This window comes from Rana temporaria, chromosome 4, assembly GCF_905171775.1.
Source record: "Rana temporaria chromosome 4, aRanTem1.1, whole genome shotgun sequence".
Taxonomy (NCBI): Eukaryota; Metazoa; Chordata; class Amphibia; order Anura; family Ranidae; genus Rana; species Rana temporaria.
Window position 1 is genome coordinate 309,022,989 of NC_053492.1, and position 27,996 is coordinate 309,050,984.

Here is a 27,996-nt window from a genome sequence, read left to right on the forward strand (position 1 = left end):
CCGCCATAAGTAGTAAAACAATATATTAATAAAAATGCCATAAAAACAGTCCCCTATTTTGTAGAAGCTATAACTTTTGCGCAAACCAATTAATAAACGCTTATTGCGTTTTTTTCCCCCCAAAATATGTAGAAGAATACGTATCAGCCTAAACCGTAGAAACATATTTTTTTATGTATTTTTCTGGGTATATTTATATAGCAAAAAGTAAAAAATATTGCATTTTTGTAAAATAACTTCACTGTATTTTTGTTTATAGCGCAAAGAACAAAAATCACAGAGGTGATCACATACCACCAAAAGAAAGCTCTATTTGTTGGGAAAAAGGATGTCAATTTTGTTTGGGAGCCACGTCGCACGGCCGCGCAATAGTCGGTTAAAGCGACGCAGTGCCGAATCTCAAAAAGTGGCCCGGTCTTAAACCACCAAAATGGTGCGGGGATGAAGTGGTTAATGCGTGAATAGGACAGCTTTGTTATGATGGACAGAGGAAGCGTCCTTTGTTATGATGGGCGGAGGAAGCATTTAGCCAAACCTATGGATGTGTCAGGGAAATGATCGTTAGCCGAAGCCGAAGATTTTCTCAAACATTTTCTTAAAAGATTATTTTTTTTTTTTAATATTTACAAAATCAGACTTGCATTTACTTTTTTTTACTTGATGCTATATAAAAATACCCGAGTAGAAACTTCCCCTAAATTAGCTTAACCTAGATGTCCATTAGATTGACTCTGTGTACCTTTTTGTTTTGTTGCTGACGCAAATATTACAGAATACAGACAGAATGACACGTCTAGGTTGCAAATTATTCATGGTTCTCATGAAGACGTATGCATGGGCTAACTTCTTTGCTTTAGGCTAGTTGTATCATGACAGAGAAGCTCTCTTTCTAACTTCTGATATGTGAGATTATGCTGAAATGTAGACAAGTTTGGTGATGTAGTTCTGAAAGCCATAACAGATGGGGGAGAATGAAACAATGCCGCTTTTTATTCTGTACAGTGTCCCAGAAGGCCCTCTGAGTACAATCCTGTGCATCTACACAAAGAAATAATGTCTTATTGACTTGCTAGAGAAGTTCCTTCAAAACTTCCACTTTCTCTAATACAGGCTGAATTTTTCTCTTTTTTTCCTCTGTTAGTCGAATTGCATCCTTTACAGTAATGTTCTTCTATTTCCTGGCTCCACTAGAATGTTTGAATGTCTCTTTCAGCAGATAGGCCATTAGCTTAAATTACTAAAAATACATAATAAAAGAAAGACGGGAAAGCGCCAACCAGGTGCAATATTAAAATAAGCTGGTTTATTTGCAAGGGGCCTGTAGAAGGAGCTAGGGGATACGAGCGTGTAGCCTGTCATTTTTCCAGTCTTCAGCCACTTCCGGTGATGTCACATCCGCCTGTGCGTTCCACACTGGCTGGCGTAGATTTCCTGGTTCCAACTAGGTGTCCTAGCCTCTTCAGCACCATGCACAGCTGTCGGGATTCTGGCTGGCGGTAACTGTGGGATGGAGAGGAGTGGCTGATACTGTATATGATGAGCATTTTTACATTCCAAATTTTGTGACTGTTTTAACCCCTTGCCAATCAATCAACTTATTTTAATACTGCATTTAGGTGGCGCTTTCCCCTTTTCTTTCTTTTTATTCCCTCTACACAGAGCTGTCCAAACTCTGAGGATATCGGAAAGGCGGTGCACTATTCAACATTTACTAATGTTTATGGACTTCACAAAAATTAACAAATTCTTCCATTCACACAAGCAAGCACACATTATACTGATCAGCAGCTGCAGACGCTGATCAACAAAAGTTCTCCATCATTCTCTTTTAACAAAAGTTATCTATCTACCGACTTCTGAAGAACAGGAATGTCTAAGGCTGTCTAGGTAGAAGTACATTTGTTTTTAACTAGCAGCCTGGAAGCACACTGATAATTTCACCTGTTATTGTTTTGAAAAAATAATGAAGAAATTGGTTGGCATATGATGGTATGTTGTGTAAAATCACCACAGTAAAGTCACTATGGGGAACTAACATAATTCTTGCAGCACTCTCCTAAACATAAAAATTGGAGCAGATCCTGCTCCTATTTAAGAAAAGGGGTGTTAACTAAAAGTAATCAGTTCCCCGTTATGCCGTCTATCAAAGAGACAGTGCAGAGAACAGGGGAGCTGCAGCTGCATGCTCTAATCTCTGCCTGTCCCCACCCTCCACGCAGCTTAGAACTGGTGGGAGAAGGGTTGTTAATGCTGCAGGCTCTGCTCATGTGGTATAATCCCTGCACAGGCAGAGAGAGGGATGGGATGTCTGCTGATGGTTCACATCCCAAACAGCAGGTCGCACTACTACTAGTGAAGTTTTGTAGATGGGAAAACCGCCACATTCCCTATGTTAAATAGGTTTAGACCTTCTGCCAGTTTCTGTTTCACTCTGAAATTGATGCTGGTTATGCAGACAGACCTGATAAAGTTCACCTTTTAAACATATTTGGTGTGTACCATTTCATATGTTCCAGCTCCTGCCCCCCTCTCCCCTTGATCCCATCCTCCCTGTGACAGCAAGTGGGGTTTTTTCTCCCTGCACCCGCTGTCACTTTTCAAGACCAGCGTGGCTGCTGGAGGCTGTCCGCCCACACAGCCACATCATTCATTCACAGGGAAATCTGTAAATGAATTATGCAATTGTGTGGTTAGAGAGCCCACTTAAAGTACCATCTGTCACTGCAGAAGATGGACTTGAAGTTTCAATAGGCTGCGGGGGCACTGATGAGTGCTTTCGTAGGCCACTGACATGCCCTTTGGCTTTAAAACTGAATCCCTATACAGAGGTACGAACTGAAAGCCAGAGGATATGTCTGCAGGACATCTACTGATGGTTTGTGCAATGCTTTACAGACGCTTGCAGAGAAAAATAATAAATGCACATTGTTTTCCTGCAAAAATAATTGCATCTATTTATTTTTTTCTTAGCCTTTAATGTGGCAAATGCCACTCCTGGGACAGTTTTCTGCACTATTATAAATTGAGGAATGCAAAAAATGTGTGCTTCTGCTCAATAGTTTTAAATGGCTTTTATATTTTAAAGAGAGGCCACCCTAGCTGAATTGTTGCTGCTCCATTCTTTTTTACATGATGGCAATTCAGATGAAGCTTCTTGTTACAATGTAAAGCTATATTTACTGGTCATGTCAGGAGTGTGTGGCAATTATACTATCAATGAGTGCTACTGTATTACTGGATTTGATGGTCACTATGAACGGTAACTACTCTTTTGTTAATACTTTCTCTCTTTTTTTATGCAGCATTACGCATATTTCAGTACAAACTAAAATGTTGCCTTTTTGTTTTGCAACAAAAGTAATTCATATTGCGTGTGTTTTTTCCTCTCCTTCTTTTATGTACAGGGGAGGATGTTGGTTATTTGGCTAGTGAGATCACAATGAGCGATGAAGAGCGAATTCAGCTGATGATGATGGTAAAGGAAAAGATGATCACCATTGAGGAAGCGCTTGCAAGGGTAGGATTATATTTAGTTTACCAGATATTCACATTGGTTTCCAATTATTTGCTAACGCCACTAAAATAAAGTGTAACCAGTTTGGTTTACTTTGCAAATATATTATCTGACTTACAAAATACACTTTCTATTCAATGTTTTTGTTCTGTAGGTTGAGATGTTTATTTCACTAAATTCTTACCTGTCGGTGTTCTTCACTACCTATAGATTTGACATTTATTACATGTACCTGCCTCTGAAATCTAGTTTTAAACAAAAGTTTACATGTATCTGACATCTTAAAAAAAAAAAAAAACATGTTTTACTGTTCAGCTTCTTGAAAGTTTTTCTTTTTGCAGCCATGCACTATGAGGCTCACTTTACACTAAGGCAGGGGTGCCCAACCTTTTGAAGCACGCGGGACATATAAGCGACTTGGTAACCGGTCGCAGGCCACAATAAGCGGAGCAGGGCGGATGGCAGGTCCATGTGCGCTCTGCATATGCAGAGTGGATACAGACACAACCCACTATACTCCTTTTTTTTTTCTTTTTTTTTCTGATGTGCTTTACCCACACCGCGGGTGCAACGCAGTGTACCTTTGGCTTTCCTGCACTTTGTAATAGACTTCTATTGTATTCTGCAGGTTTGGTGCACTTTCATAAAGCTCACCAAACTCGCAGGTAATAACAGAAGTCAATGGATCAGTGGAGGTAACCCACATGTGCACTGCTGTGCATGTGAGGGTGGGTTTAAAAGCAGCCTAGTAACCACTGCAGAACAGATATGCCCATATATACACTGTGATTTTAGTAGTAAACTGACCTTTAATAACAGTATTCTATTCTATTCCATCCCAGAGCAGGAGGTCGCAGGCCACATGCCACATCAGAGGGCTCCGCAGGCCACTGGTTGGACACCCCTGCACTAAGGGGTATATTGATAAATCCATGAATCTGACATTCACCAAACATTTAGATTAATCTTCCCAGTCCATGAAACGCAGCCGCTGTGCCCATGAAACGCAGCCGCTGTGCCCATGAAACGCAGCCACTGTGTCCATCAAAGGCTGCCACTGTGCCATCGAATGCTGCCACTGTGACCCGTCTGCCCGGCACTTACCCTGTCTCGGTGGGGCAGCGGGTGATGGCAGCGAGCGGTGTCCTCCATCCGTCTCTTCTTGTCTGCTCCTCCCATCCTCTCCTCCTGATAGGCATCCAATCATAGCACCTGTCATTTCAGCCAATCAGGTGACGGGTAACAGACTAGAGCACCTGATTGGCAGAAAGGCGGTTCAGTGTTAGGAAAGCCAATATTCATTCGCTTTTCTAACACACCTGGGTGGACTGCGAGCACCAAGCATGGCGCTCGCAGTTCACCTATTTTGAAATCTATTAGAGCCTATGGCTCTAATCAGGTTCTTCAAAAACACCCCCCGCCGCTGTAATTCAGGCGCCTGGCACCCGAATATGGGGTGGCAGCCATGGATAGATTCATGCTGTGCATAAATCTATCCATTGGACATAGAAGGGGGTGGCTGGAGAGAGGGGGCGGCGCCCTTATGGATGCACTGCCACTGTGTATCACTGTCTATTGCTTGCCAGCAAGACTTGCTATACAAGCATCTACAAAATGATTATTTGCTAATGAAGGTTAATTGATCCTAATATCTTCCTTGGGTAATAGTATGTACCCTAGGCTGTGTACTGCAAGTTCCCTCAGATGTCAAATTTCTGGGGAGAGACAAGAGAAGGATGGATAGTACATGTGGAACAAATGCTTTCTGTATAGAGAAGGATTTGCTGCACACGTGGAGCCTGGAAATATGAATATTTGAAAAAAGACTTGGAATAACACACAGTGCTGCGTTTTAATGTTTTCTTTTTTAGATGTCTTTTTTTTTCAGGCTCCATGTCTTCCGCAAATATATTTCAGCATAGAGAACAAATGCAGCTGTCCTTTATTTTTCTAAACTCTTAATAAAAATCTATTGAACTTTATTGAAAAATGCAGCTGTCCTACGCTTTTATATATTTTTTTTTTTTTGACAAAAATCTGATGGAAGAGGGGCTAAACAGAACAAGCATATCGTATATCTTCCTTTAATATCCTTTAGGTAGGAACATTTTACAGGATATTTTAAGTTGTGGTTAGTGATCTTTAAAAAATTATCTTCTACATCATTCAGATATTAGAATTGTCCTATAGGGCATTTTAAAGAAAAATCTTGTTACCATTCCTACTTTAAAGCCCAGAGTCCATTCTGATGATATTGCCTGGTTGGAGGGGATCTTATACTTATTTTACTTATTTTTGGTTAATATTCTGTCTCTATCATTTAAAATACACCTATCATAACAATTATAGACCCTTTATTTGTAAGTGGGCACACTTACAAGTCTGCAGGGGATTAAATAATTATTTTCGGCACTGTACATGCGATTTTCTTTTTACCAACAATTACTGTAAAGAGGACTGCACTGAGAGAATATAGATCCTGCCATTGTTGACCTCCATCTAAAAATTATATATTTGTGACTGTTATGCTATTTTCAGTGCCTTCCTTTTTCATGCATAGTTCGTGTCCATGTATTGCATACTGGTTTTAACCAGAGACAGCCAAGCTTGGTTTAGTGTAAAGATTATTATGTGGTAATATTTTGCCTTCTCATGATATAGGATTGTATATGTGTGCGTGTTTTATAAATCTAAAGCTGGCCGCACATTACAGTATGGTTGTATATGCGTCTTTTGAATTTACCAACACACTGTAGTGTGAAGACCTATCTGGTTGGATGTTATTATACAGGATTTATATCGCACCAGCAGTTTGTGCATGCTTTTATGAAATAAAGGGAGAAAGTACAGTTACAATACAATTTAAAATATACATTGAATAGATTATTTAAGCAAGTAGGTTCTTTCACTGATTTTACTGTAAAGCCTCGTACACACGACCGAGGAACTCGACAAGCCAATTTTCTCCATTCCAGTCAAGGAAATAGAGAACATGCTCTCTTTTTGGCTCGTCGAGTTTCTCGACAGTTTCCTCGACGAAAATGTGCACACGACCGGTTTCCTCTGCAAAAAAATATTGTGTGTACGAGGCCTAAGATTGTAATGTTCTTGGCCATCTTTCCTCTCTACTCTGTATTAAGTTTGAAAATAGATTAGTGAAGCAATATATGTATCCTGCACATCCTTGATAACTAAAATATAGAGTGGCATGACTTAAGCTACCCATAGACAGACAGAGTGGTGGGATATTTAAAATGAGGCATATAGGCTTGCAGACTTTTGGGATATGTCTAAAAGCTTATTTTACCCCTAAGATAAGTCTGCGGAGGGTGTACACTGAAATCTGTGGGAGCTCATAAGCATTTTGTTTATCATCTAATCCTTCACCATAGGAATTGGCAATCGCCTCATAGGTTTGTTTGTTCTTTTGCAGCCTGAGATTGTTTTTCAGTAGGTGATCTCTTGCATATTCTTACAATAAATATGACTGTAGGCATTTTTGCTTATAAATGCATGGCAAATTCATGTAAGTTTACTATCCTTTTCTATTAAAATGCTATTTGTACATATATGTTCCTTCCATGGCTGCCTCCTGCTTCTTAACAGTACACCTTAACCTTGCTATGTTTGTCTATGAAAAGGAAGATGGATTCTTCCAAACAACAGTTTGCCTGTTGTACCATTGCTGTGATGCAGTACTATGTTATTTTCTTCCTCTTTTCAGCTGAAGGAATATGAATCACAGAATAGGACACCAGGGTCCCAGGACTCAGCAGATTGGGCTGATGGATCATATCCAGCTTGTGATGGGTCTTCCAATTGCAATGTGAGTCTATTTCGTGTGTATTGAAACTGCTGAATATTATTTATGGTAACCTTTCCTTTTATGTAAAGAAAATAATGTAATTCATGATCAAGCATAGGCTAAAACTACATCCCAAGTTGTGAATACAGAGATAGAATAATGCAAAATCTGCTCCGCCAGCTTGTCTTATTCACTATCTTAGGTTGTTCAGACTTCAGATCCACCAATCCCCCCCCCCCCTTTTTGTGTGTTTCTTTAAGTGTAGCTAACATCAGATCTGCCTTTTCATGTTAAGTGCATGCATATTAACTAATGTACAATTATAACACTTACAAGTATTTATAACCTCCCACAGAGATCAGTGCTTCATCTGACAATGCCTTCATCTGCTTTTCTCTCCAAAAGGATGAAGCCATCTTTATTAAGGCACTAGCGAGGGTCAGCATCTACTTCCAGGACTGGGATGCTGGCTCAGATATAAATGGCATGTAAATCCTGGTACTTGTGCAGTGATATGTGTTGGTTGTGTTATGTCTGACATAGGTCAGCTCTGGCTGCTGCCTCGCTACAAAATTACAATAATGTTGCAGACTGATCACTGGTGGAGGGAAAGCTAAAGAATGCTTGCAGAAGACTGCTGGCATCTTCTTAGCTTAGGACAAGATTACTTTGCTGGGGATCAAGGACCGTTTTTTATAATAAAAAGGTAGACCTTTGTGTTTTTTTGTGAAATTTTAGGCATTTATTAATGCGGACTTGTAGAGTTACTAAAGTCTTCACTTTAAAGTTCTGAGTAAAATTTTAAAGTTCCCCAAAAATAACAGATTAGTGCACCTTGTACAAGGCCAAGTATTCCTAAAGTCAAATGTGTACAGACACTGTTTGTGCAAACAGCCTGCATGTGCTTCAGCTTTGGCCAGGTGCTTCAAGAGGGGTGGAGGGAAGGTGTTAAAAAGAAAAGAAAAAAGAACACAAAAGGGAACTCTTTCCCCGAACAACTGAAAAATCAACAAAGAAAATACTATAACGTTGAATGAATGAAATAATCCTCTAATGAAAATGTGGAAATCCTAGAATGAGAATCTCTTTAACTACCACACTTTAGTTGCTAACATCCCTTTCACACTGGGGCGGCGGTGGCGGTAAAGCACCGCTATTTTTAGCGGTGCTTTACTGCCAATTTTTAGTGGCCGAGAAAGGGTTAAAAACCACCACACCTCGGCAGAGGTGATTTTCCGGCGGTATAGCCGCGGTGCCCCATTGATTTCAATAGGCAGGAGCAGCGGTATACACACCGCTCCAAAGATACTGCCAGCAGGACTTTTTTTTACCTCCCTGCTAACGCACCGCTCCAGTGTGAGAGCCCTCGGAAGATACAGCAGCGTCTATTTCAGGTCGGTTTGCAGGCGCTATTTTTACCATTATAGCGCCTGCAAACCGACCCAGTGTGAAAGGGGTCTTAAGGTAATGCTTCAGAATTCCTGTAGTAGACACTACAATGGTTTACTTCCCCCAAAGGGGGTTTAATTGAAGAGATATACTCAACGTGGGACAAGGGAGATCGAAGATGTAATAAAGGTTTGAATAATGAAGAGTATTTTTTGTTAAAAATAAACAAATAAGAAAAAAAATTATTTTGGCGTGTTTTGTTTTTTGAACAGTTGTGAGCAGGGCAAAGTTGTCACAAACGCTTACACACACAGCATCTTCTTGGGGCATTGTGGGTATGTTTTCTTTAAAAATGCACAACTTTGCACACTGATTTTGATTGATGAAATTCTAGTTTACAATGTTTACATGTTTCAGTATTTTAAAACTTTGGGATAGGCAATTTAGACATTGGTTGGGGTGGTCTTACCATTGCATTTTTGTCAAATCAGCCAGATCATTGTAGCAGGGCTGCACCCAATGAATGTGCTCTCATTCCTTCCCACTTGAAAATGCACACTAGCCCCCCCCCCCCCCCTTATAATTTCCTTGTTAACAAAGAAATATGCGTAAAAAGGTATGATAAAAATAATTGTGTATACATAGTCTTATCTATTTCTAAATATATTTTCGTGGACTAAGCAAAATTCTCTCTGCAAGTAAATAAAGATTTTGTATGACCATGCTTAACGTGTTATTTAATGTGACGTTAACTTGGAATTTGCGACCCAATATATTACTGTGGTTTTGAACATCTTAGTGGCTGCAAATGTGAACAAAATAATCCGGTTGATCAAAAGTTGATGATACATGTGCATTTAAATGATGAATATCGCCTACCTTATTAGACACGTATTACTTGTTCCATGTTTGCATCATTTCGCAAGGAGAAACCAGACGGTAGTTTTCCTGAAAAAATTTGAGAACAATAACAAATCCTTAAGATCTGTTCCACAGTTCAATCTGGCTTATCCACTGGTTATTACTCCATCAATTTTTTTTCTATCTGTTTTACATTTTTAAAATGAATGTATGTGGTTCCCTACCTCCATCCCAAACTTGACACACATGAACCTGTCTGGATGTTTTACCCCTGACTGGAACACTGTAAGCGGTCAACCCCCACCTTGTACTGCAATTCCTATCAAAGCCCCTATAATGCAGAACAGACATAAACTTTTTTTGGGGGGAGGATGAAGGAAAAAAGCTGGGACAGCCGCACTCCAAAAAAACTCCTCCTTTAATTAAAAATCACAAAATACATGCCACAGCAAAAAACAGCACAGGACCACAGGAATCAGATTACCTGGTTCTCTTTGAGCGGTTACCCACTCTCTCATTTCATTTTTTGGGGGGGACTTGTCGACCTACACCATTTTTGTGAACTAGTAATATAAAAAAAGGATACATCTTTGCAAATATGTAAATGTGCTCTAAATCCCATGGGTGTGACACTAAAGGATATGTTAACCATAGAAATCTTGGTGCTGATATACTTCATTGTAGAGAATACTGGTTTTGGTTCCTGTTCCAGTGCTGAGGATGAGAAACCTGATGTTTCTATTGAAGTAACATTTTTACAATTTTTGAAACAATTGTAAACAAAATAGTACAGTTTCTGATTACTAAATGTAGTATATTAAAAACTAGCTTCTATATTGGTTTTATTTGAATAATGTAGGCATCATGTGGAAAGGTGAACCAGTTCACTGATAACTTGTGGGGGGGGGGGTTATTTATACTTTAAATCATTAACCCTCCAGGTTGTTATTTTGGGAAGGAGGTACATTTCTTTACCTGCCCAGTGCTCAAGGAATTATAGGCAGGGATTTAAGTGGTTGGTGAACTGCATGCCGATGGTCCAGCAACTCTGGGGATATCAGCCTTGATGCCTGTGGCAAACTAGTGTTTTTTCTTTATCGTTACATCACGGGACACAGAGCGGCATTCATTACTATATGGGTTATATGGAGTACCTTCAGGTGTAGACACTGGCAATCTTCAAACAGGAAATGCCCCTCCCTATATAACCCCCTCCCATAGGAGGAGTACCTCAGTTTTTACGCCAGTGTCTTAGGTGTTAGTCATGGTTTAGCTTGCCTCCGCATCCTTGGGATTAGGTGAGCTACCGGTTCTGTCCAAAAAAGCCTGCGTGCTAAAGTGGTCAGTAACCGGACCCCAAACCCTTGGGGTATAGCCCATAATGCTTTCTTTTTAAGAGAGCTGGACCCTGGGCCCAGAACTTAGAAAACCTTTGGGCGCCTAATGTTTTCTGTTTGCCAGGGTGCTGTATGGGCCCAGGACAGTGGATCCTTCATGCAAGAAGAAGGTTCCCAGGGCCTGAAGGTCTAGACATCCCCACGGAGATGGGGGAAGATTGGACCTCTTGCTTGGCAAAGTCCTGCGGCATGGAGCAGGTAAGTAAGGGGAAAAACCTGCGGGGCTTGGCTCTTAGCAAGTTTTTTCTGGGAGGTCACAGGGGACATGCCTAAGGTTATGCATTGCATCTGGCAAACCAGTCACATATCATGAAGATAGGATGGCTCTATATGTTATATTTCCCCATAAAAGGTGACCTCCCTGGTAGTGTTGGAAAAGCTGTGAGTGGGGCCTTTTATGTACAAGTGTATGTGTGTGTCAGAGAGCTATGCTTACCTGCAAGCCTCCAGGCGATGCTCTATCCAGTCCTCTCCCTCATGCCTGCAAGGCAGGCAAAACGCTGACCTCCTCGTGTGTTCCAGGCCTGCGGCTGCAGGAACAGAGAGGCCCTTCCTCCCAACCCCCACCCCCCCCGTCGGCGGGCGCGCACGCGGTGCGCGTGCACGTGTTATAGACGCAATTGGCGCCGTTTTAGCTGGGGGGGAAGGGCGGGTCAGTGGTTTAAAGGAAGGGGCGGCCCTTCCTTAGATGCCACAGCTCATTCATTTCTCTGGCTTAAGGGAGGAAGGACTGGAGTGAAGCACGGGGCGCTGAGGACACACAGTGGCCAGAAAGAATACTACAGTCTTCAGAAGATTGTGGTTTAGCCTAGGAATAGGCTGGTTTTCTTTTCCATCTCATAGTCTTTTCTTTGGCAATACTACTCAGGGGGATAGAATGTTTTTTCTTGCCTAGATTGAAAAAAAAAAAAAAAAAAGGAAGAAAAGTTTTTCTTTGAAAAAAAAAAAAAAAAAAAAGTGTCATCTAGGGTAGAGGAAACATTTTTTATTCCCCAAACAGGTGTTTGGGCATTTAACTATTATAAGTCCCAGGTACCAATAAGTAGCAGGTGTACCTCGGTATTGTACCATGGCATCAAGATCAGAGGGTACAAAAGGTGGGGATTCCCCCGCAGAATCTGAGGTCTCGGATAGAGCTATGCCGCTGCTTTCCCCACAGGGAGCCTTTGGGCCATCGGGGTCTGGGGCTAGAGCTGACGCAAGTCAACCCAACCCTAAGGTGGTCACGGAGGAGGTGTTACTCGCCTCTTTAAATGAGATGCAGAGAAGCATGGGAGAAATGATAGCCGCAGCCATGCGGGGTAGTAAGCGGAATAGATCTCCGTCACCCGTGCGCGGACCCTCGGAAGAGGAGGTCCTTTCCTCTGGGGAATTGGACGACCTCTTGGACAGAGACCAAGTAGGTTCAGGGATCGAAGATCCGGATACAGAGGAGTCTGGGGCAGTCTCCCTGAGGGAGAGCTGGTGGATTCAGGGCTTGACGGACTTGGTCCATAAGGCATTCAACCTGCCTGTACCAGATCTCCAGGTATCGACGGTTTCAGCTTTGGGCTCACTGAGGGCGCCTCAAAGCAGTGCTGTGTTTCCGATCCATCCTCTATTGGAGGGAGTCTTGTTCCAAGAGTGGAACAAACCAGACAAGGTTTTCTTTCCACCTAAGAAATTTTCTGTCTTATATCCTATGGAAGAAAAGTTTTCCAAGAGATGGGCTTCTCCTGCAGTAGACGCAGCCATCTCATGTGTTAACAAATCGTTAACATGTCCTGTAGAAAACGTACAGGTTTTCAAAGATCCAGTTGATAGACGCTTGGAAGCCCTACTTAAGAACTCCTTCACTTCTGCAGGGGCAGTAGTACAGCCAGCCGTGGCTGCGATTGGAGTCGCTCAAGCTTTATCGGATCAATTTAAGCAAATGCTTGAACTTATTCCTGCCGAGCAGGCAGAAGAATTTTCGGATGTCCCTAAGGCCATATGTTTTACGGTAGACGCAATCAAGGATTCTATCCAACAAGCGTCACGTTTATCATTATCCCTTATCCATATGAGAAGACTCTTATGGTTAAAAAGCTGGGAGGCTGAGCCCCCATGCAAGAAGCTCCTGGCAGGGTTTCCCTTCCATGGAGGACGGCTCTTCGGAGAGGACTTAGATAAATACATTCAGACCATTTCAAGCGGCAAGAGTACTCTCTTGCCAACTAAGAAGAGGGTTCAGGGACCTGCGTTTAAACGACAGTCCTCCCCTGGGCAGGGGCCCTCTAATGCCAAGCAGTATCGACGGCCTCCTGCAAGAACAAACTTCGGCTTCAACAGCAGATCACAAAGACAGGCTGTTAGGGGCAAGAGGCAGTGGTTTCGCAAGCCAGCAAAACCAGCCCCCAAGTCTACCTCATGAAGGGGCGCCCCCACCCACGAAGGTGGGGGGAAGGCTGCGACTCTTTTCGGAGATTTGGGAAGCCAGCATTCCCGACGAGTGGGTACGGTCTTCCGTGGCCACAGGCTACAAGCTAGAATTCCTAAGGTTTCCTCCTCCTCATTTCCAGGAGTCGAGGATTCCAAACGATCTGGAGAAAGGAGCCGCATTAAGGTCGGCTCTAGATCATCTACTTTCCCAGGAAGTAATAGTAGAGGTACCAGTCCTGGAACAGGGGCTGGGTTTCTACTCCAACCTATTCATCATCCTAAAGCCCAATGGAGATGTCAGGCCAATTTTGGACCTAAAGATGGTAAATGCATACTTAAAAATCCGCTCATTTCGGATGGAATCCGTGCGGTCAGCAGCTGCCACACTCCAAAAGGACGACTTCATGGCGTCCATAGACATAAAGGATGCCTACCTTCATGTTCCAATTTATCAGCCACATCAAAGATATCTACGCTTTATGGTGGCTTCGCGTCATTTCCAATTCGTGGCGCTTCCCTTCGGGTTGGCTACGGCCCCCCGGGTGTTCACGAAGGTTCTAGCTCCAATCCTAGCCAAGCTAAGGATCCAAGGGGTCACGATCCTAGCATACCTGGACGACCTCCTAGTCATAGACCACTCGTCTCCCGGCTTGGAACGAGCAGTGGCCCTCACGGTCCAATACCTCGAGAGGTTCGGCTGGGTCCTAAATCGAGAAAAGTCAGCATTCCAGCCCACAAGGCAGTTGGAATATCTCGGCATGAGATTAGACACGGAACAACAAGGGGTGTTCCTACCTCTGAGGAAGGTCAAAGCCATCAAGGAATTAATCCTACTGGTTCTAAGCAAGAAAGAACCGACTATTCGCCTATGTATGAGATTACTAGGCAAGATGGTGGCTACTTTCGAGGCGGTGCCATACGCCCAGAGCCACACTCGCATCCTGCAGGCAGCCATCCTGTCAGCATGGAGCAGAAGGCCACAGGCCTTGGATATCCCGTTGCCTCTCTCATCAAGAGTCCGGCAAAGTCTGTGTTGGTGGTTAGACCCTCAGAATCTACTGAAGGGAAAATCTTTCAGCCCAGTGGCTTGGAAGATAGTGACCACAGACGCCAGCCTGACGGGCTGGGGAGCGATTGTGGATGGTTCCACTCGCCAAGGTATTTGGGCAAAGCCAGAGAAGCTTTTACCCATCAACATCTGGGAGCTCAGAGCTGTTCGACTAGCCCTCAGGGCTTGGACGTCGAAATTGCAGGGGCTCCCGGTGAGAATTCAATCAGACAATGCCACGGCAGTGGCATACATAAATCACCAAGGGGGGACCAGGAGTCAGGCCGCTCAGAGAGAAGTGAGCTTGATTCTCCTATGGGCAGAGGCTCATGTGCCCTGCATATCGGCAATATTCATTCCCGGAGTGGACAACTTTCAGGCGGACTTCTTAAGCCGCCAGACTCTATGGCCGGGGGAATGGTCTCTGCATCCACAAGTCTTTCAAGCACTCTGCCAAAGATGGGGAGTGCCGGATGTGGATATCATGGCATCGAGACTCAACAAGAAACTAGACAGGTTCATGTCCCGCTCAAGGGATCCGATGGCCTGCGGAACCGATGCTCTGGTTTGCCCTTGGCATCAGTTCAAGCTTCTTTATGCGTTTCCCCCGCTCCAGTTACTACCCCGCCTGCTGCGCAGGATCCGGGTGGAGCACATACCAGTTATCCTGGTAGCTCCAGCATGGCCCAGAAGGGCTTGGTACTCACTAATCCTAAGGATGGTAGTGGGAAACCCTTGGACTCTGCCTCTAAGGCCAGACCTGCTATCGCAAGGTCCGATCCTCCACCCTGCCTTACGGCATCTAAATTTGACGGCCTGGAAGCTGAATCCTTGATTCTCAGGGGTAGAGGTCTGTCTCAGAAAGTAATCTCTACCCTAATCAGAGCCAGGAAACCGGTCTCTAGGGTGATTTATCACAGGGTCTGGAAGGCCTATATAGGCTGGTGCGAGTCCAAGCTATGGCTTCCTCGCAAGTTCACCATAGATAGAGTTTTAAGTTTTCTCCAGCTAGGAGTGGATAAAGGATTGGCATTAAGCACAATCAAAGGACAGATTTCTGCCCTGTCAGTGTGGTTTCAGCGGCCGCTGGCCACCCACTCGCTGGTTAAGACCTTCCTTCAAGGGGTCTTACGTATTAAACCTCCAGTTAAATCCCCGCTTTGTCCGTGGGATTTAAATCTTGTTCTGTCGAGTTTACAGAAACAACCGTTTGAGCCGTTGGCTGAAGTTCCTTTGGTTCTACTGACGAGGAAGTTGGTGTTTTTGGTTGCCATAGTTTCCGCAAGAAGAGTTTCGGAACTGGCAGCCTTATCCTGTAAGGAACCATATCTTATATTTCATAAGGACAAGGTCGTTCTCCGCCCTCATCCTTCCTTCTTACCGAAGGTCATATCCAGTTTTCATTTGAACCAGGATTTGGTATTACCATCCTTCTTCCCTAAACCTACTTCCAGAAAGGAAGGGTTGCTGCATACCTTGGATATTGTCAGGGCCATGAAGGCCTATCTTAAAGCTACAGAGAAAATCCGGAAAACAGATGTGCTGTTTATTCTACCGGATGGGCCCAAGAAGGGGCAGGCAGCTGCAAAGTCCACCATTTCTAGGTGGATTAAGCAATTGATCACTCAGGCCTACGGCTTGAAAGGGTTGCCTCCTCCAGTATCATTAAGGGCTCATTCTACTAGAGCCATGGGCGCCTCCTGGGCAGCACACCACCAGATCTCTATGGCTCAAGTTTGCAAGGCGGCAACCTGGTCTTCGGTCCACACATTTACAAAATTCTACAAGTTGGACGTAAGAAGGAATACTGATACTGCCTTCGGGCAGGCAGTGCTGCAGGCTGCAGTTTGAGACCCTCGGATTCCGGGGGCTCCTCTTTTTTTTGAGTTAAATTTAAAATTTAAGATTATTTTTCTCAAATAAGTTGGATTTATTATGATTTGAGTATATCTCTAAATTAAATCCTTTTGTCTTGGAGATGTTCTCCCTCCCCTCATTGTAAGCATTGCTTTGGGACATCCCATATAGTAATGAATGCCGCTCTGTGTCCCGTGATGTAACGATAAAGAAAAAGAGATTTTTAATACAGCTTACCTGTAAAATCTTTTTCTTGGAGTACATCACGGGACACAGAGCTCCCACCCCTCTTTTGAGGACCATTTTGGGAGGCATACTGCTTGCTACAAAACTGAGGTACTCCTCCTATGGGAGGGGGTTATATAGGGAGGGGCATTTCCTGTTTGAAGATTGCCAGTGTCTACACCTGAAGGTACTCCATATAACCCATATAGTAATGAATGCCGCTCTGTGTCCCGTGATGTACTCCAAGAAAAAGATTTTACAGGTAAGCTGTATTAAAAATCTCTTTTTTTAAGGAGGAACATGATATGTTTAGGTTTTGGTTTGTCTGTGCTCAAAATAATTCTTTAGTCAATAGTCATCATTTCTGTAGATGCCAAAAGTTATTACAGCTCCAAAATTATTAAAACGTGCATTAAATACATTGGCCTGCAGATAGATTACTTTTTTTTTACAGTAAACACCAAGCAATACGTCTTGGCTCTTTATAGTTCCTTCTGTTATCTTTATTGTATATTGTCCAGGCTTCACCACTGAGGGTGAGTCAACATATCAAACTCATTTGTAATTTTATACTATATACCCACTTGTACTATACAGAGAAAGTCCAGCATTGTCCTAGTGTGAATAAACCGTTGTTATTAAGTGCATTTTCTTTTCCCATGCTAACTTTAAATCTTTTCATTGTGGCTTTATGAACAATATATCCAGTAGAGGGCAGTGTCATCATACAATGGTGATACACTTCATCATTCTTTTTATTTGGGAGTTTCATAAGGCATCTAAAGTATAATTATCTGTAGAATTTGTGTGTGTGTGTGTGTATATATATATATATATATACACACACACACACACACACACACACACACACACACACACACACACACACACACACACACACACACACACAGTATTCATTTATTGCATGCTTTGCTAACAAATCTATTTTTTTTTTTTTTGTTTTTTTAACATTTCAAATAATCATGCAGAGTAGATTCCATAAATAATTAGGCTGGTCTGTTTTCATTTATAAACAACACTTCAAACAGCATATGATCTCTTGAAAGGAGGTTACCACAAAAAATGACAATATTTTTATTGAGACATATAGTGAATGAATATTGGAGGGTTTCTATTTTATTCATTTCCAATATGATTTTCACATTTATGCATGCTCGCCCCTTACATATTTTTATTGTATTAAACATAGATATGTGTAGGTTATCAACTAAATAGAGCTTTTAGTGGCAAAGCCCAATTTGTCTCTTACTTGAAAATTGATATTAAATATAAGCCACACGTACTTTATATTGAATGAGTTGGCTGACGTGCAGATTTGCGTTGTGAGAAGTAGCAGTAAACAAAAACCATTGTGTAGCATGACAGAGTAGGGAGCAGAGTTTGCATTTAGTATGTAATTTATGCTTGCCTGCATGTGCATACCGTATATAATTACAAATGATAATACATTAGATAGATAGAGTAGGCATAAGTTTTAACCCTGTAACCCCAAAAGAATTAGAACCTTTGTTTATGCCTCCGCTGTGGAAGTTCACCCCCTCTATTTTTCCTGATGGTTGTTGTCACTGGACTGAAAGTAAGGGGAACTACTAAAGTTTTGAATAAAAATGGAGGGGGAAATTTTCCAAGGGGGACACTGTTCCAATGGCAACTGGCTTAGAATTCCATCTGTGAGCCACTCCAGAGATTTTCCCTAACTTCTTATCATGTAGACCTACCAGGAAATGAAAGGGAATCCCTGGAGTGGGTAAACCTTGTACCGTAAACTGAGATGGAACTCCTACTTTTTTTTTCACATGGTTATAGAACAAAGAGGTGCGAGATGAGACATTTTAGTAGGGTATTTTTTAGTTTTCCTGCAAAGTTAAAAAAGAAAAAAAGCCAGAATAAAGGAGTGTTAACATGAGTGTTGGCCATCCTTGTTATAACAGGGGATGAGCTTTAAACTTTATGGACTTTCCTAGAATGCTCTTTAGAAGATCTGAAGACATCGCCCTCTAGCATTCATGAGGAAAGAGTTTCATATATGTGTTTTATTAGAAAACTTTGCTGCATGACAGGACCACTTTACATTTGTATAAAACCTTTATTTTGGTCTGTTTTGTTGGTTACAGAGTATAAACTCTGGTAATGTCTTAGCACCATTGCTCTGTTTAGTTGCTCATACATTTTTTCTCTAGAAAGAAATGTGGTATGAGAATGTGGATAAGAACATATGTTTTCTGTCCCTAAGAGTGTTTTAAATGTAATCCGCTTAAACAGGAAATATTTCCACTGCAAACTTCCAGTGACATCAGAAATTCAGAGCAAAGCAGTTAATAAAACATCTGCACATACTACAACAACTGTATTGTGTATAAGGAAAAGTAATTACCAGTGAAATCACTTTAGGTGTCCTATGGCAAAGACTTAAGTCACCCATTGGCCTTAAGCTACTCGTGCTAATATGCATGTATTTGGTGCCACACCTATAAAATCATAGCAGTGTATTCCACAGAGCACAACCTTCCATTCTATTGCCCAGTCCAAAATACAAAACTTCTCTGATAGCATGTCCCTACTACAGCTTTATGGGCTGTCCCAACCCACAGCTTCATGTGTATCTTGAATACACCGACAGTGAGATCTGCATTCCATAATTCCAGCGTTTGTTCCTCTCAACCTGGAAGTATTGGGTATTTCCAGAGAATGCATTAAGACCCCTTTCACACTGAGGAGTTTTTCAGGCGGTACAGCGCTAAAAATAGCGCTGCTATACCGCCTGAAAAACTCCTGCCCAGAAACCTCAATGTGAAAGCCAGAGGGCTTTCACACTGAGGCAAAACACTGGCAGGAGAGAAAAAAATCTCCTGTCAGTAGCATCTTTGGAGCGGTGAGAGGAGCGGTATGTATACCTCTCCTTGACCGCTCCTTCCCATTTAAAACAATGGGAAACCGCGGCAATACCGCCCGCAATGTGCCTCTGCAGATACCACACCGCTAGCGGCCGAATACCGCAGCAAATCCGACGGATTTAGCGCCGCTATTTTTAGCTTAGCTTCCGTTTACTGTGAGGCAGAATAGCAGTGGGACTGTGGGCTCATGGGATGAAAATCTCTTCCCATTGCTGAAAAATGTTCCCTAGTAACTCTTCAGGGGTCTTTAGCATGATATATCAAATATGGTTGTCCACAATCAAGGAACAGCACGGGTAAATGTAAAACATGTCTTATATGTGGTAGGGTCTTCTTTAAAGTATATATAAACTCTAATGCTCCATACACACAACCGTTTTTCTCTACATGATTTGTCGTGATTCCTCTCAAGCCTGCCTTGCATACACACGTTCGTGAAGAAAAATGCTTGAGCAAAGCGCGATGAGTGTACAACACATACGACAACACCTACGACGGCACTAAAAAGGGGGAGTTCCATTCGAATGGCGCCACCCTTTGGGCTGCTTTTGCTAATTTCCCCATCTCATAACTTGCTTCTGAGCATGCGCTTTTTTCCCCCCTTTTTACCCACGCGATTGTTTTTTTCACGACGTGAAAAATTATGAGAAAAAATAGAGCAGGTTCTAAAAAAAAATTGGCCATTTTTTTCATCAAGAAAAATGCTCTGGAGCATACGCACAGCCGTTTTTCAAGCCAATTTTAAAAATTGCATTTTTCTCATCATGAAAAACGGTCGTGTGTACGCGGCATAACAGTACTTTTTCTCTTTTGTTTCCCGGTCTGTCAAATATATCATTGAAAGATTTTTTTTTTTTTTTTTAAAGAGTTTTATATCTGTTTGACAAGTGCAAAAAAAAAAAAAAGGTCAATCTTGTGAGCCAGTAACACCCTGTACTCTCTGCCCCTGGACTGTTATCAGTTAGCATTGTTCCCTGCTATATCGGTGGACTACAAACTACAGCCCCCTGTAATGGAAAAGACAGAGAGATGTTACACTATATTACCAAAAGTATTGCGATGCATGCACACATACTTTAATGGCATCCAAGTCTTAGTCCTTAGGGTTAAATATTGAGTTGGCCCACCCTTTGCAGCTATAGCAGCTTAATCTCTTCTGGGAAGTCTCTCCAAAAGATTTATGAGTATAGCCTCATACATACGGGCAAGAATCTCGTCAGGAAAAAAACATAGTTTTTCCAGACGAGATTCTAGGCAAGAATTTCTTGCCACCCGTGTGTACAGACAGACCTTTCAAAAGAACCGCGGTTCTCTTGAAAGGCAAGAATGCTGTGCCGTCTACGCCATCTTGCTTCACCCTACCTATGCCGTGGAAGCTGCCGTGCATGCGTCAAAGTCATTTCGAGCATGCACGGTTTTCCACGGCGATAGGTAAGTATACACACTCTCAGGTTTCTCGTCGGGAAACAGGCCGACAAGAATCTCGACGAGAAAATAGAGAGCAGAATCTCTACTTTTCTCGTTGAGATTCTGGTCAGATTTCCAGATGAGAAACCTGAAAGCCTTGTACACACGCTTGGTGTTCTCGGCAAGAAAGCTCTGCCAGCAGTTTTCTTGCTGGTTCTCGTCGAGAAAACCAAGCATGTGTACGAGGCTTTAATCTTTGGAAATGTTTGACCATTCATCCAGAAGTTCATTTGTGAGGTCAAGCACTGATGTGAACGAGAAAGCCTGGTTTGCAGTCTCCTCTCTAATTCATCCCAAAGGTGTTCTATCGGGTTGCGGTCAGGACTCTGTAAAGGCCAGTCAAGTTCCTCCACCCTAAACCCACTCAGCCATGTCTTTATGGACCTTGCATTGCGCTCGGGTCCAAATCATCTGGTGGAGGAGGATTATGGTGTGGGGTTGTTTTTCATGAGTTTGGCTTGGCCCCTTAGTTCCAGTGAAGGAGCTGTTAAGGCGTCAGCATACCAAGACATTTTGGACAATTTCATGCTCCCAAATTTGTGGGAACAGTTTGGGGATGGCCCCTTTCTGTTACAACATGATTGCGCACCAGTGTAGAAAGTAAGGCAGGATTACCAGGATTAAATTAAGGAAAAATTTTTTTTATTTTTTTTATCATTTTTGCTACAGTCACATGATCATAAAGCCGTGCCCTGTGTCAACGAGCTGCTTGACAATGGGACTGAATTCTGAGACTCAAAACATCACCCATTTGCTTCCCTTGCTCCCCCTGCTGTTAATGTTCTCTCCCACTCATTGTGGTAGCCGCTCGCTCACTTACACCAGGAAGCTTGAGCTTAGAGATCATGTGAAGCAGATAAAAAATCTACTCAAATGAACTCTTAAACAAATCGTATGTAGCATGAATATGAGGAGAGGGGTAGCAATGTTTTTACCTGAAATTATGTTTGCCTTTATGTTCACTTCAAGTTTTGCAGATCCTCAAAGCATTTTAAAGCCAACAGTATGTGATCACTACTATATTATTATTATTATTATTATTATTATTATACAGGATTTATATAGTGCCAACAGTTTGCGCAGCACTTTACAACATGGGGGCAGACAGTCCAGTTACAATACAATTCAATACAAGAGGGATCGAAGGGCCCTGCTCGTTAGAGCTTATTATACAGGATTTATATAGCACCAACAGTTTGCTCACCACTTTATGAAATAAAGGCAGATGGTACATTTACAATTCAATTCAAAACAAGAGGGACCAGAGGGCCCTACTCATTAGAGCTTTTAATGGAAGAGGGAGGGTCAAGTGATACGAAAGGTAGTATTGGTGGGGAATGGGCTGATGGAGAAAGTAAAAGTATAATGTATTAGGCTGGCCATACATTATACACATCTCTTGTACAATTTTCCTTTAGATTTACCTAAATCATATAATATGAGGTCAAACCTAAACTATTTCAATTGGTATACAATCAGTCCTTGCACTACATAGTTGAAGGCAAATCTAAAAGCCAGTTCATGCTGCAGCAATGCGGAAACCCTGCAAATCCACTGCAAAATTCCCACATCACATGTCTCCCGGCGAGAGTTCACGCTGCCCTATGCAAACTGTTGGGAGTGTCAATTAAAAGTTAATGACACCCCCAAGTCAGTTCGCATTTCACAGTGTGAGCTTCAAACTCGGACAGGAATCGCACCCATGCGATTCTGTTGCGGACCAAAAATCGGGTCCTGTGTGAGTTTTATGCAAATTCAACCATACTATCTGACTGAAATTGCATCATACAGAGATCGCATGTGATTTGCACTGCAGTGCAGTGTTAATCACATCCAATCTCGGACATCGCACTAGTGGGAACCGGCCATAAAGGAAATTGAACAAGAAAATTGTACAATGTATGGCCAGCCTTCGTTAGAAGCAGGATAGGATTCCCTCAAGAGATAAGTTTTCATGGATCCCCTAATGGAGGACAGAGTAGGAGATAGCTGGACAGATTGGGGTAGGGAATTCCAGCGAATGGAATAGGTTCTGGAGAAGTCTTGGAGGCAAGCATGCGAGAAGGTGACGAGGGAGCTAAAGAGCTATGATATAGTGTTTCTTCAAAATGCAGAAGCGGCTTTAACACTGGATGATGAAAAGTGAAAAACGCAAGGCATATGTTTTAGCTTGCATTACTTGATGTAATAGTGCTTTCATTTTTGTCACTTGCTTGAGGCCGATAAAAAAAAAAAATGGTAACCATTCTTAACTGGTAATTTTAGCTTTGAGATGTGTATAGGGTATAATGACTATCTGACTTGGACTTTCGTTTTCATTCAGGCATTGCAGTAGTGCATTAGCCCACCACACTTTGTTTTTGTGGGCAGTCTGGTTACCTGGGAACTTTTTTGCTTTACATGGTTGTAAGGCAGGAGATGTATTGTCAAATATATTCACTTCAGGCTTTTTGTTGATAGTAGAAGACCTGATATGTAAAAGTGTTGGTGCCAAGAAGTACCACCACTTGGTAATACAGTAAGCAGAAATGATCCTGTGAAGAGCTGCGTAAAAGCTGTCTTCAGTGGAGAGCCTAGGTAAAGGTATGCTTGGAGTACTTTTTGTCTTTAGTACAGCTGTAATGTGTGTTGGCCAGAATTAACAGTTTACTCATTGCACTTTCTAAAAGATGTGTAAGCAACAGCATGTTGGATGACCATCTTTTGGATTGGGTTGCATTGTCTGCAATGCCTATATATAGAAGACCACTTTTGTCACTGACATATTGAGGTGGAAATCTGGATTAAAGAACATGCAGTAAATAAGTCAATGGTTATACATACTTTACATATGCACCATGTTTGCCACGGAGTTCTATGGCTTTCCAAAAAACGAGAGAGGAAGTTGTTACAACTAAACTTTTCTGGTAGAAAATGGAAATGTTATTTTCATATGCACACAATTAAATCATATTTAGGTTTTATTATGTATCACAACACAGGAAGCATTTTCATCACATAGGATGTGACATGAAGACGCTTGTATTTATAAAAGACCGCTTTTTTTTATAATCAACCATTATCTTTTTCGCTTTGGGCATTGCCTTTATATCCTGGAACATTTATAGGGTCTGTGTCCATTTATGTTCAGCAGAATGTGTTTTGTTTTTTTCCCCCCCTTGTCACTAAAATTCCATAGACAGCAATTAAGGCTATGGAGGCCAGCAAGAGGTTAGCTAGCCTTCCTCAGTGAAAAAAGGAATTGTTTGCCATATACAACACTCCCTTTTTTCCTTGTGGTGAATAGAAGATTTGCTTAAAGCTGATGACTTATGCTTTTTTTTTTTTTTTTCTTGCAAGCTCCACAGCACAGCTAGGATTCGGGGAATCAGTCAGAGAGCAGAAGGCAGCTAATTAAGTCCAGCATCCTCTTTCTTCTGCTCAATCCCCTCCTTTAACTTAATAGCTGTGGCCCTGAACCTTTTATGTGTCTGATAATATAACTTGGAAAAGAAGTCGTGTGTACACGATTGCAATCACATGTTGCTTTCAAGAAGTGCTTAATCAGAGATTTGGAGACAGAAAGCTGAACAAGAGCAAGAATTGCAGATTCTAGTAACTATTGTTTGACTTCCTAAATGCCGAAGCTGGTAAGTGAAGGCTTGCTTAGAAGGAAATCCGTTTTTAAGGAAACACTGGCACATGGGTGTACTTTTGATTACTTTTAAAGTGCTTTTAGCAACTTTAAATGCTTGTATAGTTGTGAATGCTTTGTTGGCTATTATTGGACTTGTTTTGGGTCAGATTTCTTTGTTTGAGAATAGTTTTACCAGAGTACTGTAAATTTGGCTGATTTATTTCAGATTAACCAGAATTGGTATTGGGAATCCTTTTTTTTTTTTTTTTTCCTTTAACCAGGATTGTAGCCGATATACTAAATATCTTAATTGAACATAATACTCTTGAGCATCTGCATGCATTTATTGTGCTGTAGGGAGTTGTACAAAAATAATTAATCCATCGGATTTCACACCAAAATGTGCATTTTAGTCATTGGTGACAATCCCAGTAATTGTATTTGCAGCTTCCTGTAAAGAAAATGTGTTAATAGTTTAAAATATAATGCTCAATATGGACATTACTGAAAATTATATTTATGGAAAAGTGATCCCCTTTGTTGCATGTTATAGTTAATCACCATTCCTTTCATTTAATTTACCAATTTATTCCTTACTCGCTCTTTTTCCAGAAGTTAGTGAATGAAGCTGGATGATGTACAAAACACAGTAGAAACCCACAGCAACTTGAATTTATCTTTTGTGTGGAAAAAATTACATATTTAAAGTGATTTGTGGAATGTTTTTTATGAGTTATGTGACGTTACACAGACTCTTAATCCTGTATGTTTTCAAAAACAAGTATATTGTTTTGTTTAGTTGTATGTTGATAGTGGCCAGTATGCTGTGCCATCTTAAAGTACTGGGTTAAAAAATGGTCTTTGGAATATGAGACAAAAATTGTTGGCAATTAGTATTCTGATTCTGTTGGTACTTTCCTGTTAAGTGACAGAATATTTATTTCTTTTATTTTTTTTGTCAAGTATACATATTTTTTAGGAATCTCCTGGTTAATAGAGCACTGAGAGAAATGTTTTTGGGAAATCAGCCATATTCTTAAGATGGTTGAGGATTTAAAGAAACCGTATCTGTTGCATGAAAATAGATCAAAGTCATCTATCATTGCATCAGTATGATCATGTGATGTTTTTTGTTCCTAGCTACAATTTAATTTATTTATGAAGAGTGGTTTTCATTTTATGCCCTATTGCCACACCTCTCAGGCCTCGTACACACGACAGAGATTCTCGGCAGAATTCGCCGAGAAACTCGGTCAAAACCCGGATTCTGCCGAGAATCTCTGTCGTCTGTACAGTTTTGGCTCGATGGAGCCGCCGAGGAGCTCGACGAGAAAATAGAGAACATGTTCTCTATTTTCTCGTTGGCCGCGTTGTTCTATAGGAGAAGGCGGCCCGCCGAGCTCCTCGGCGGCTTCATCCCAAAACGAGACGAGGAACTCGACGTGCCAAGCACGTCGAGTTCCTCTGTCGTGTGTACGGGGCCTCAGAATTGACAGTCCAACCAGCCTTCCAAGGCTATTTCCTAGGTTATTCTGGAAATAATTGATTTAGGTAAAATGTGTAAGGATTAGAACCCATATCAGGTTTTTAAAGTGGTTGTAAACCTCAGACATAAAATATGAACAAAGGATATCCTTCTATAGTGTGTACATGGGAGCATTAAGTGTCATTTTTGTCTGCTGCTTTGTTCCATTGCTATCAGCGTGAATCAATTCTGACCAGTTTTTCTGACATCAAGAGAAAAAAGGTGACAGGGGATGGACTTCCAGCTGATTGACAGTCTTAGCTCTGTTCATGTGTGCTGTGTGAGGGGGTGTGACCCTTCCAATCAGATCTCAGAGCTCTCTGAGCTTACTGAGCTCTACAGTGTGCAATTTCAGCTCTCCACCCTGTTTTCCTACCACTCAGACCAACTTTAACGGAGAAGTCCTGCTCATTTGGCTGTACTTCTCCTATGGATCACAGGAGTTCAGTTTGTTCTGCACTCCTGTGACCTGTTTTCAGGCTAAAGCTCGCTGTTGGCTGACGTTGCAGAGCCAGTCCAGGCTTGGGAGAGATCATATGATCGGGATCTGCCCACATGCCTGGACTGGCACCTGGTTCAGCCTCACAGCGAGTCACTGAGAGGCTGAGCCCGGCCGCTCACAGCCTCTGAGAACTGAGCGAACAGTGGTGTTTGGTCGCTCGGAGCTCAGTATTGGAGCCGACGGAGGACCGATTCTAATGCTGTTCATACATTAATCTTCTTTTTATTTATTTTTCTCTTTTTTTTCAACCAGAGGGTTGAATAAAAAACAAAAAAAACTTATACCCCCCCCCCAATCCATGCATTTCAGCATCACTGTTCATTCGGTAAAAACCACACAGGTGAGTTTTACAGAAGTCTGTCAGGGGTTGGGTGTTGGATGTTGTGAATCACTCTTCAGAGACACTAAATTGCTCTTCCGAGCGCGTGAATCGCTCTTCAGAGGCACTAATGTAAACAAATTAATGTGAATAATTGTAAAGAACACTGTGAAACACAAAAAGTATATACAAGTGAATCGCTATTGTAAGCTTAAAACTGCTATTCAAAGGTAAGTGATAATTGAATCAATCGTGAAGGCCAAATATAGAAAAATGTGACTCATACTATAATAGAAAATCTTAATAAAATAAAAAGTCTCTGACAACGCAATGAAGTGCCAAAGGACTAAAGGTTTACTCTTCAGATGACTAATTCGCTTTTCAAAATTTTCTTTGTGTGCAATTAAAACACCAACAAAACCCTTCACACATAGATTAAAGGCGTACCAGAAGGCAAGCTTATCGCGCTTGCAGCCAAAAAGCCCGGGGCTTTCTCATTCAGGTGTTTCAGAATGGCGGTCTCTGGTAGATCCCTTGAACACGAACAGCTGATAAGGACTTGGAAGCGGTATACGGATAGGGCAACCCAGTCACAGATGATGTTCAGAGTAAGCTTTCTCTGAGGTCCAGCACCACTTCTCTTCCAGGTTGAGTGATGACCAGTGCCATATAACCCACTCCCTGTGAGGCTAGGGTGTCCTCTTGATGCTCACATCACTACATCCATAAACACAGAAGATCAGACAAGGAAGAGGACCCCAGTCATGTGACAGAACCTGCTAGTGCTCCTCTGCTACTGCTCATTCTCTGAATGAGCAAGGTAAAAGAGTCTCAAAAAAAGGGGGGCTAAGGTTGGGACTTTACATGAGGCGTGTGATAGAACTACCACAGGCCTCCATCCCTGTAAATGGATAGAAGGGGGGGAGGTTTGGGGACTTTAAATATATATATGGAATATAAAAAATGTTTCCATAATAGCCAGGCTCAAAGTTACCAACCAAAAAAGCAATAAACCAAATTAACCTGTCTAGCTGTATGCATTAAAAACGGAGGTTTAGTTGCGTGTATTTGGAAATATCTGTGTAAGCTGCAGGCCCCGTCAAGGCACTCCGTGTACTGCAGGCCTAACTATGAATTTTAAAGTCTCCTCAATAGG

General features: G+C 41.9%; 1 protein-coding gene across 8 annotated transcripts in view; it reads left to right on the forward strand.

The window, feature by feature from the left end:
• Nucleotides 1-27,996, forward strand: part of SASH1 (SAM and SH3 domain containing 1) — a 257,520-nt gene that overhangs the window by 127,516 nt on the left and 102,008 nt on the right. For 5 of the 8 annotated variants that reach the window (XM_040350581.1, XM_040350585.1, XM_040350587.1 and 2 more), the window contains 2 exons: nt 3,405-3,517; nt 7,239-7,340. In XM_040350581.1, the coding sequence (XP_040206515.1) occupies nt 3,405-3,517; nt 7,239-7,340 (215 nt within the window). Of the gene's footprint in view, nt 1-3,404; nt 3,518-7,238; nt 7,341-22,007; nt 24,508-27,996 lie in introns of those variants that run through there. The other 3 variants (XM_040350582.1, XM_040350589.1, XM_040350586.1) reach the window with 2 other exon arrangements.